Genomic DNA, 11,731 nt, shown 5'->3' with positions numbered 1-11,731 from the left:
CGACTGCACCCGTGGTCGGGATGGGACCCGGATCTCTGGCGCTGTGAGGCAGCAACTCTACCGCTGCGCCACCGTGCTGCCCCTTACTCCAGCACTTTGCACCTGTCCACGTTCTTCCGAGATGCTGCCTGACCCGCTGAGTTACCCCAGCACTCTGTGTCACCAGCCAGTGTTTGATTTGGACTCCCTCCTCTCTCCTCCTCTGAACTTTGAGCTGTTTTTCCACTAATATTTGCACGTTGCGATAAACTGTGTGACGCAATGTTCCAGACAGTGGCGACCTCCGTCTCCAGCCCCGAAACGTCACTCCCGCTCTGTCTCCATCTCTCTAGGATACACAGCGCCCTGCTCTACATCCACCCCCATCTCTCATCCCCCTGCACTGGCTCACTGACACAGCCTGATGTGGCTTCTACACTGCCTTGGGTAAGAGATGGAGAGGGAGAGAGAGATGGAGGGCGGAGAGGGAGAGGGGATGTGGGGGAGAGTGGGGGGGTGAGGGATAGATGGAGGGGGTAGGGAGAGAGGGGAGAGAGAGTGAGAGAGAGTTGGATGGGGGAGGGAGTGGGAGAAAGGGGGGAGAGAGAGAAGTGGGGAGAGAGAGAAGAGGAGAGGGGGAGATGAAGGGGGAGATGGAGAGGTGGGAGATGTGAGCAGGGGGAGAGAGGGCAAGTGGGAGAGGGGGGAGAAGGGGGGTGAGGGAGTAAGAAAGAAAGGGGGAGGGAGTAAGAGAGAGTGGGGATGGGGGGAGAGAAGAGTGTACGGGGGAGGGAGGAGAGAGGAGAGGGGGGCAGAGATGGTGAGAGTGAGGGGAAGGGGGAGAGAGACAGAGGGAAGAGAAGGCAGGTTTACTGTGAAGGGGAAAAGATTTAATTATAACATGAGGGGTAATGTTTTCACACAAAGAGTAGTGGATGTGACAAGCTGCCAGAGGAGGTAGTTGAGGCTGGGACTATCCCAATGTTTAAGAAACAGTTAGACAGGTACATGGATCGGACAGGTTTGGAGGGATATGGACCAAGCGCAGTTGGGGCTAGTGTAGGTGGGACGTGTTGGTCGATGTTGGTAAGTTGTTGGGCCGAAGGTTCTGTTTCCACACTGTATCACTCTATGAGAGAGGGGGGGGGGGGGGAGAGAGAGTGGAGTGGAGAGGGGGAAGAGAGAAAGGGGGAGAGGGAAGAAAGAGAGGGAGGGGAGAGAGACAGGGGGAGTGTGGTGGGTGAGAGAGAGAGAGGGGCGAAAAGGAGAGAGAGGGGAGATGATAGGGGGAGAGAGAGGGAGAGGAGATAGGGGAGGAGGGGAGAAAAAGGGAGAGGGAGAGGGGGGGAGAGGGAGAGAAAGAGGGAGAGGATGGGGGGAGCGGGAAAGAGGGAGAGAGAATGGGTGGGGGGGGGGGAGAGGGGAGGGGGGGGGATTGCGATGAGCAAGACAGAGATTTTTGTTTAGTTCATATACAGAATATATCCTAGAGAGGTGTAGATATGGTAGTAGACAGTCAGAACCTTTCTCTCCCCAAAGGAGATGTGTGGAGCAGGTTGTTCTACACAGAGGGTGGTGGGTGCCTGGAACGCGTTGCCGAGCGGTGGTGGTGGTGGAGGCAGATGCGATAGTGGTGGACAATGGGTCCGTTCCTGTGCTCTCCCCTCTCCTTCCCTCGTTCGCTCCCGCTCCTTCCCTCTCTACCTCCCTCTCTCTCTCTTCCTACTCCCTCCCTCCCTCCATCTCTCTCCCACTCTCCCTCCCTCACCGCCCCCTCACCTCGGAAGGAAGGCAGGGTGGAGTTGGGCCGAAAAGCCTGTTTTCGCGCCTGTAAGTGGGAGGGAACGGAAGTGTTGGGAAATGAGGGGATAGCAGGGGTTCAGTGGGCTGAAGGGACGCGGTGAGGGGTGACTTATTCTTGTCCCTCCCCCACAGGTGGGCTGTGGCCCTGTGGATCCCGACCCAGGGGAGTGTCGCCGAGCCGAGACCCTGCCCATGTACGGCGAGATCTCCTCCCCTGGATTCCCCTCCTACTATCCCAACGAGACCCGGGCCGAATGGTACATTGCCGTTCCCTCTGGTTACTACATCCGCCTACACTTCCGATACTTCCAAATGGAGGCGTCTCAAGGCTGCGTGTACGATAGATTGAAGGTGAGTGGGAGGGAGGAGGGAGAGGGAGGGGAGAGGAGGGAGGGAGGGAGGGAGGGATGAAGGGAAAGGGAGGGAGGGAGAGGGGGGAGGGAGGGAGGAGAGAAGGGATGAGGGAAGTAAAGAGGGAAGGGGAGGAGGGAGGGAGGGGAGGGGAGGGAGGGAGGGGAGGGAGGGAATAGGAGGAGGGAGGGAGAGGAGAGGGGGGAGGGGGAAGGAGGGAGGGAGGGGGAGGAGGGAGGGAGATAGGGGGGAGGAGGGGAGGGAAAGGAGGGAGGGGGTGAGAGGGAACCTGATTAGGGGGCGGGGAAAAAAAGGAGGGGAAAAAAAAAAAAAAAAAAAGGATGGAGAGGAAGGGTGGGGGGAAATGAGTTAGGGAGGGTGAGGTTTGAGGGTGGGAGTGCGTTCAGTCCCGACCATGTGTGTGCGTGTCTTGTGTGTTCAATGCCATTGTCGATGCATGTGTGGGTCTGTATTCCTGCGCCTGTGTTGTACCCGTGTCTGATCCGTGCGTGTGTTTATCCGTGTAAATCCGCATGTTTACCTGTCCATGTATCCGTGTCACCATCTGTCCGTGTGTTGTGCACATGTGTCTGTGTCCGTGTGCGTGTGCTCTAACACGCCTGCCCCCTACAGGTGAACGAGGGGACACGGACGCTAGGCGTGTTTTGCGGTGACATGGAGAAGCCAGCGGGAGCGGGGAACCGTCCTCAGCCCATCCTCGACTCCACTCGAAACTCCCTCCACCTCGAGTTCTCCTCTGACTTCTCCAACCAGCAGCCCTACACAGGCTTCCATATCTACTACGAGGCCGTAGGTATGTACACACGTGTGTGTGCACCTGTGTGTGTGTGTGTTCACGTGTGTGTGTTCACGTGTGTGTGTGCATGCACGTGTGTGTGTGCTTGTGTGTATATGTGTACATGTGAGTGTGTGTGTACATGTGTGTGGACATGTATGTGCGCACATGTGTGTGTGCGTGTGTGTGTGAACATGTGTATGTGTGAGTGTGTGCGCACGTGTGTATCCATGTGTGTACGTGAGGGAGCTTACTCTGAGCGTGACATGTGTACATGTGTGTGTGAGTGTGTGTGTGTTTGTATGTGTGTGTGTGTGTTTGTGTGTGGTGAGTGTGGAGGGAGGGAGCTTACTCTGAGCGTGAGTGTGCATGTGTGTGTACATGTGTGTGTGAGTGTGTGTACATGTGTGTGTGTGTGTGTGTGTTTGTGTGTGTGTGTGTGTGTATGTGTGTGTGTGTGTGTGTGTGTGTGTGTACATGTATGTGTGTACATTTGTGTACGTGTGTGTGTACGTGTGTGTGTGTGTGACGGGGTGGGTGTGGAGGGAGGGAGGGAGGGAGGGGAGGGAGCTTCACTCTGTGTATGTGCCGACTTTGTCTTGCAGATGTGGACGAGTGTTCTCAGGACCCCGCGTCACAGCCCGTGTGTGACCAGATTTGCCACAACACCATCGGCAGCTACACGTGTGACTGTTGGCGGGGATACAGCCTCCGGGACGATGGCAGGAGCTGTAAAGGTGACCGGGAGAGAGAAAGAGAGAGACCAGGGAGAAATCAGAGGAGCAGGGAGGTAGAGGAGGAAGGGGGGGGGGGGGGGGGGGGGGGGGTGATGGAGGGGGCATTGAGGCAGCTCCACCTTTTTTTCCCCCACCTTACTCACCATTCTCCTCTGCTGCAAGTCAAATACGTTTTGTTCCAATCTGAGAAATAATACAAAAGTTATTAAGGTTTTGAAACATAGAAATAGAAACATAGAAATTAGGTGCAGGAGTAGGCCATTCGGCCCTTCGAGCCTGCACCGCTATTCAATATGATCATGGCTGATCATCCAACTCAGTATCCCGTACCTGCCTTCTCTCCATACCCTCTGATCCCTTTAGCCACAAGGGCCACATTTAACTCCCTCTTAAATATAGCCAATGAACTGGCCTCAACTACCCTCTGTGGCAGAGAGTTCCAGAGATTCACCACTCTCTGTGTGAAAAAAGTTTTTCTCATCTCGGTTTTAAAGGATTTCCCCCTTATCCTTAAGCTGCGACCCCTTGTCCTGGACTTCCCCAACATCGGGAACAATCTTCCTGCATCTAGCCTGTCCAACCCCTTAAGAATTTTGTAAGTTTCTATAAGATCCCCCCTCAACTGGCCTCAACTACCTTCTGAAGTTTTCCCACCCCATACCCCCCCCCCCCCACCCCCCCCACCCCCCCCCCCAAAACCACCTCCTCCCCCTTCTATCATGGGGTGGACTGAGGCTGAGACTGACTCCCCTCCCCCGCTCTCCCCAATCTTTGCACACCCCCAATCCTTTCCAATCATCACAAGCATTTTAAAAGTGAACAGGTATACAGTGAAATTAATACATTTTACAACAAAAGCACATGTTTCATGGTGTGTTTTTATGACTGTCGGCAGATCAACTTGCCTCCTGGGGTAAATAAAGTTATCGTATGACTCTTTGACTGTGACTCTAACTATGATTTTGACCACGTGTTGATGACTATCTCCCTTGTCTTCCCGCAGTGGAATGCCAGGAATATTTCAGTGAGATGTCCGGCCAGTTCACCAGTCCGGGATATCCCGCTGCCTACCCTGCCAACCTTCACTGTAACTACAGTATTCGAGTGGAGGAAGGATTCTCCATTTCCCTCGGGTTCCAGGGCCTGTTTGAGATTGAGAGTCACCCTCAAGTGAAATGTCCTTACGATAACATGACGGTGAGCGCGTCCCCCCCTCGACGGGGCAGTGGGTAGAGCCGCAGCCTCACGGTGCCAGGAAACCCGGTTCGATCCCGACCGCAGGCTCTGTCTGTCTGTCTGTCTGTGTGGAGTTTGCACGTTCTCCCTGTGGCCGCGTGCGTGGGTTTCCTCCGGGTGCCCCAGTTTCCTTCCACATTCCACAAAGAAATGGCGGGTTTGTAGGTTCATTGGTTCCTGTAAATTGTCCCCCTAATGTGGATGAGAATGTGGGATGACTTAGACCGCGTTTATATAAGATGAGCGTTTGACGGCACTGGGCCTGTACTCACTGGGGATTACAATACTGAGGGGAGGAACTCATTGAAACTTCCCAAATAGTGAAAAGCCTGGATAGAGTGGATGTGGAGAAGACATTTATACTAGTGGGAGAGTCTAGGACTAGAGGCCACAGACTCGCATTAAAAGCATAGTCAATAAGGATGGAGATGAGAAGGAATTTCTTTAGTCAGAGGGTGGTGAATCTGTGGAATTCTTTGCCACAGAAGGCTGTGGAGGATGTGAATGAATATTTTTAAGGCAGATATAGATAGATTCTTGATTTGTACGGGTGTCAGGGGTTATGGGGAGAAGACAGGAGAATGTGGTTAGGAGGGAGAGATAGATCAGCCATGATTGTATGGCAGAGTAGATTTGGTGGGCCGAATGGCCTAATTCTGCTCCTATCACTTATGAACTTATTAATGATCGATGGTTGGTCCGGACTTAGTGGGCCGAAGGGCATGTTTCCACGTTGTGTCTCCGAACTAAACTAGATTAAACTAAACTAAACGATGGAAAGGGAGGGAGGGAGAGAGAGAGAGAGATGGACGGAGAGAAAGAAGGTGGGAGAGAAAGAGAAGGTGGAATGGAGGGAGGGAGAGGAAGGGCAGGAGAGGTAGGGAGGGTCGGAGGAAGGTAAAGTGATAGCTAGGGAGGGTGGTTGGGAGTGAAGAAGGCAGGCGGGGGGGAGGGAGGGAGAGACAAAGAGGGATAGTGACGTAGAGAGACAGGGAGGGAGATGGAGAGAGGGGGAATGTGGAGTGTGTGTGTGTGTGTGTGTGTGTGTGTGTGTGTGTGTGTGTGTGTGTGTGTGTGGTGTGTGTGTGTGTGTGTGGTGTGTGTGTGTGTGTGTGTGTGTGTGTGTGTGTGTGTGTGTGTGGTGTGTGTGTGTCTGACCCCAGGAGGCAGAGGTAGACAAATCCATGATTAGAACAATTGTCAAGGGTTAGGGGGAGATGTCTCTACCCTCGGTACAAGAACTGTTCCAGAGCCGCTGTCTGAAGGAAGCACAGAGAATTGCCAAGGACAAACTGCACCCCCTCCACACACACCTGGATCTCTTGCCATCAGGCAAGAGATATCGAAGCATCAAAGCCCGGACTACGAGGCTGCTAAACAGCTTCCTACCACAGGCTGTGAGGCTGCTAAACAGTCACTTTGCACTCACAGTCACTTGACTTGACTCTGCGGCTGGCACGGACACTTTAATAACTGGCACTGGCCACTCAAATCAGCGGCCCCGGACATTTTTTTATGATTGGTTTACTGTTTTTAACATTGTGTTTTTTTTTTACCTGATTTTAACTATTTATTCTGTTCCATCAGGGACTGGATTGTTTTTTTTTAGTGTTATTATGTGAGAAGTGTTTTAAATTTCATGTGCGAGGCTCCGCTATTCACTGGGAAACGTCTTTTCATTTTGCACTGTACTTGTTGCTTGCAAGATGACAATAAAGGTTGATTGATTGATTGATTGATTGATTGATGGCAGGAAAATTGGATTAAGAGGCAGGGATCAGCCATGATTGAATGTGTAAGAAAGAACTGCAGATGCTGGTTTAAATCGAAGGTAGACACAAAATGCTGGAGTAACTCAGCGGGTGAGGCAGCGTCTCTGGAGAGAAGGAACGGGGCAATGTTCTCTAAGAAGTGTCTGGACCCGAAACGTCGCCCAGTCCGTCTATCCAGAGAAGCTGCCTCACCCGCTGAGTTACTCCAGCATTTTGTGTCTAGCCACGATTGAATGGCGGAGTGGACTCGATGGGCCGAATGGCCTGATTCTACTCCTATAACTTGTGCACTTGTGAGGAGTGTGCGAGTGGAGGGTGATAAGGGGAGGGGGTTGCACTGTGTGTGTGTGTGTGTGTGTGTGCGTGCGTGCGTGTGTGTGTGTGTGTGTGTGTGTGTGTGTGTGTGTGTGTGTGTGTGTGAGTCTGATCCCCGGCTGGAGGGCGTGAGGGGAGGCTGGGAGGTGGACAGTCTGACACAATTGCTGTGATCTCTGCCTCCAGATTGAGTACAAGAACACGGTGTTGGGACCACTGTGTGGGTCGGAGAGACCAGCAGCGGTTGACACGCTCAGTAATGCTGTGGATATCTTGTTCCACACGGACACATCTGGCATTGAGCGGGGCTGGAAAATCCACTACACCACCGACAGTGAGTGTATGTCCTCAGCCACACTGTGGAGGCTGGTGTAGTATAGTGGGTTAGTCTGTGTTATAGTGTATTGCACTGCTGTTTTAGAGTGTGTTATACTGGTGCATTATATGTAGCAATGTTACAAAATTTTGAGATTTTAAAAATCAAGTCTGCAATTTATCCCATCAGATAAAGCATAAAAAGAAGTTTAATTTGACACCTAATTCACTTTCATATCTCAAGTATTTAAAACGTTATGGCCATTTTCATACTCGGAAATTAGCATCTTGTTCCCTATTGATTTTCTATGGACATAACAAAAAAGCTGTGATCGTGGACAGTCAAAAGCCCATAACTTTCTTAAAAATTAAGAGAACTGAATGAAATTTTCAGTTATCATAGATTGAAGCATTCTGAAACAAATATAAAACAATCTTACTTGGATGACCTGAAATTAAAGCATATAATTAGTTAGTTACCCAATTGTAGCTAATTTCAAACTTCAATTACTAGATCTAAACATCTATCTATTTCTTAATAAATGATTAACATTTTTAAATAGCCTAAGTGTCCAAATAATATTCACAAATAATTCACAATAAAACATGATTTTAAAATCTCATTTACATTAATTTATAGGCCAAATGGAAGGAATTTAGTGTTCAATTGCTGTAAATTAAAGTCAATTTAAATCAGCTTTCTAGTGGGATCCTGTAAACGCGCTGGTTTAGAACGTTCACATTGCGCTAGATTTGTGCCCTCAAATGCCCAGAAAAATACTGCGGGATATAATGGGCCCAAAATTAGCTACTCGCAACATTAAACATTGTATAAAGGGATCTTAAGAAGCCCTTTTTAATGAAAGAATAAACAGCCTACCTTCTGTTGTCCCCTGTATGAGATCCGACCCGTTGCCGGCGGTCGGGGGTTTAGACGTTAATTTTTACACTACTATACCAATTAGATAAAGCCCTTAAAAGTAATAATAACTAAAGCAACAGAATCTTCCTGTGATTTTTCGTTAATAATTAACTTGGCTGAACATCCTCGATTTGAACAGCCTAGGGGAAATCGCGTTTTAAACCCGCCCTCCTCTAAACGGCGCCAAAATCGCGCACACGGGCTGGGACAGATTTTCAGCGACGCTTCAGGTAGGCTTTGCAACATACCTATATTGTTACAGTGCATTATAGTGTTGTATTATAGTTATATTATATAACTAGACCAAGTGCAGAGCCGTTGGGTCTGCTCCCCAACGCAGCCGTTCCCTACCCGTAGCCCCCACGGGAGACATGGACCTCCAACTCAAGCCGTTCCCGAACATAAGATTCCAGCAGTCAGCAGCGCGGCTGTTTTTAAATGGCGGCTTTGAGGCGAGAGGCGGGCGCCAGCAGCCGTTATGGTCGCTGGCCAGCAGGAGGCGACAAAATGAGTGAGGGGGGGGGGGGGGGGGGACAAGGATTTTATTAAAAATGTGTACATAAACACGACAAAATTTAATGAGGAGTGGATACTTGGAATGAAAAATGAAATCTCTACCGAAATGGAAAAAATCGGGGCGTTTGTGGGTCTGGTGTTGGCGTAGCAACGAATCAAAGGCTGGCACCCACAAGTCAGGCAGAAACACACACACACAGTTTTAATATTATATAGATAGATATAGAAGATATCGTGTTATATTATAATGTTATATAGTGTATTGTAGCGTAATATAGTGCATCATAGTGCTTTTTATATCAAAGTCACGTGCGTGACTACGTGAAGAGCCCGCCAGACCGCATGCGCGTCTATACGTCCACACATGACGCGAGGTTTGGTTGGGGATGAACATTGGTCTCCCCACTGGTAAGGTTTAAAAGCCAAACAGGTGAGTACAAATTTAAAACTAATCCCGACGTTTGCCTAGGTTTGTCGCGATGGAAAACCTAGACCGTAAGGGAAACGGGCTGCTGAGAAAGCAGCGGCAGAGGACCGCGGCATTGGGAAAAGCCGACGGCTGTACGTTTCTACCTCGGAGACGTTGGCAGCTGCGGGGTGCACAGCAAGCTCCGATTCAGCTCCAAGAGGGAGCAGCTTGGCAACCCCGAGTCCCAACATCTATGGATAGTTGGGACAGTATCAGCTGCTCCTTTGCCGGGCAGATACAATATGGTAGCAGATGCTAAATCGCGGAAGTTCAATGAACACACTGAATGGATGCTGAATCAGGCAGTATTCAACGGGATAATAGCTCGATATGGAACACTGATTTGTTTGCTTCCAGACTTAATAATCAATTACCACGATATATAGCCTGGCAACCAGACCCGGGGGCAGAAGCAATAGATGCATTTTCTATAGACTGGGGGGGTGGGGGGAATATATTTCCATGCCTTCCCTCCATTCTGCCTTATTGGGAGAAGTTTGCAGAAGACAATTCAAGACAAGGCATCAGGCATTTTAGTAGCTCCTAACTGGCCTACTCAACCATGGCATCCATTATTAAAAGGACTATTGAAGGAATCTCCCATGGTGGTTTACAGACATAAACATATGTTAATTCAGCCTGTCACTCGGGAACCTCATCCATTGCATGATTGCATTGACATTAATTTGCAGAATTTAAGAAGGCCTTTCGAGGGGCTAGGACTATCCAACAGGACGGTTGACGTAATAACTGCAGCCTGGCGAGATGGCATAAGGAAGCAGTACTACTCATACATCAAACAATGGGAGAAGTTTTGTGAGGAAGCACATATAAACTTTACGGCAGATATAGCCGATGTGTTGGAGTTTCTTTCAGCGTTATATTTTGAAAAAGAGTTAAGTTACAGCGCTATTAACACTGCTCGTAGTGCCTTAATGCATTTCGTTGTCTCTGTACTGTACACTGACAATGACAATTAAAATTGAATCTGAATCTTATCATCATATTTAGTGCTGGGGTCTGGACATCAAACTGTTGGCACTCACCCATTGGTATTTAGATTCATGAAAGGTGTTTTTAACAGGAACCTTCCAAGGTCTAGATATCATGAGGGATGGAATGTTAAGGTAGTGTTAAGGCTGCTTCGCAATTTGGCACCAGCCGCATCATTATCTTTGCCCCAGCTCACTCACAAATTGGTAATGCTTATGGCTCTCGTCTCAGCACAAAGAGTTCAAGTCTTTGCAGAAACTTCGACTGGATAACGCTGTTATATCCGACAAAAAAGTGGTCTTTTACATAGATGAATTGATAAAGCAGAGCAGGTCAGGTGCGTTGGGATACAAATTAGAGCTGTTGGCGTACCCGCCAGATCGGAGGTTGTGTGTGGTTATTTCTGTAAAGAGATACATCTAGGTTACAAAAAACCTTTGAGGTAACGACCAAGCAGTATTCATAAGTTATAAGAAGCCACACAAAAGGGTAACAGTGCAAACCATTTCTAGTTGGATAAAATGTATGTTATCAGATGCGTGTTGGATACTGATATTTTCAAATCTCAGGGCTGCAGCTACCTCGGCAGCAAATAAAATGGAAGTTTCGCTGGATCACATTCTTGCGACAGTACGATGGGCAAATGAGTGTAATTTTCAGAAGTTTTACAATAACCCAATTAACAGACCTGGCTTATTTGCTAATAGAATTTTACGTTGTTGATTAAGACAATTGTTTATCCCTGATGTAAAGGGACTGCTTCTATTAAAAAGCATGTACATGTATGCAAATTAACATCATGTTTCAATGAAATATGTTTTTCTTTCAACCATGTATGGTTGATCGGTGCAGTGTGTCCACATATAGACTGGCTCACTGCATGAAACCACAGAGCTTTGAAGGCTTCGCGTAGTCACTCACGTGACTTCGATATAAAATCGAAAGATTAAACGAAAACTTACCGTTTGAAGTTTGATCTTTATTTTATGAGAAGTTGAAGTGAGGGAATGCGTGCCCTCCACTACCAACCCTGATTCTCATAAAGATCATCCGGTAAGTCTAAGGTTGTTAATCTTTCTATAGTTTACGTCCTGCAACCAGTCTGCGGTTTTTTATACAGTTGCTCTGGAGATTGACGCGCACGCGGGATGGCGGGCACTTCACGTATTCCCTCACTTCAACTTCCGATAAAAGAAAGATCAAACTTAAAACGGTAAGTTTTTGTTTAATCTTTCTATTATATTGTATTAGTGTTTCATGGAGATTATAATGTATTATAGTGTATTATGGTGGATGGTAGTGTCACAGTGTATTATAGCATATTATATTGTATTATATATATAATAGTGTTATATTATAGTGTAACATTGCAGCGTATAACATTATCATATTATAATGTATTATATAGTTATATTATAGTGTATTTTTGTGTTACATTATATTGCATTCCAGTGTCATATTGTGGTGTATTATGCTGTATTACATTGTATAGTGTATTATATTGTATTATCTTTTATTAATATAGTG

General features: G+C 48.2%; 1 protein-coding gene across 1 annotated transcript in view; it reads left to right on the top strand.

Moving 5' to 3' along the window:
• The first annotated feature begins 270 nt into the window (after window positions 1–270).
• The window catches only part of LOC129710472 (complement C1r-A subcomponent-like), a 15,456-nt gene continuing 3,995 nt past the window's right edge, over window positions 271–11,731 (top strand). Inside the window, 6 exon segments of the mRNA XM_055657427.1 lie at window positions 271–426; window positions 1,915–2,133; window positions 2,767–2,947; window positions 3,535–3,666; window positions 4,670–4,863; window positions 7,176–7,323. Coding sequence (XP_055513402.1) covers window positions 1,975–2,133; window positions 2,767–2,947; window positions 3,535–3,666; window positions 4,670–4,863; window positions 7,176–7,323 — 814 coding nt within the window. The 5' untranslated portion in view covers window positions 271–426; window positions 1,915–1,974.

The sequence above is a fragment of the Leucoraja erinacea genome, chromosome 28, assembly GCF_028641065.1.
Source record: "Leucoraja erinacea ecotype New England chromosome 28, Leri_hhj_1, whole genome shotgun sequence".
NCBI lineage: Eukaryota > Metazoa > Chordata > Chondrichthyes > Rajiformes > Rajidae > Leucoraja > Leucoraja erinaceus.
This window is presented reverse-complemented; position numbering and strand designations above follow the sequence as displayed.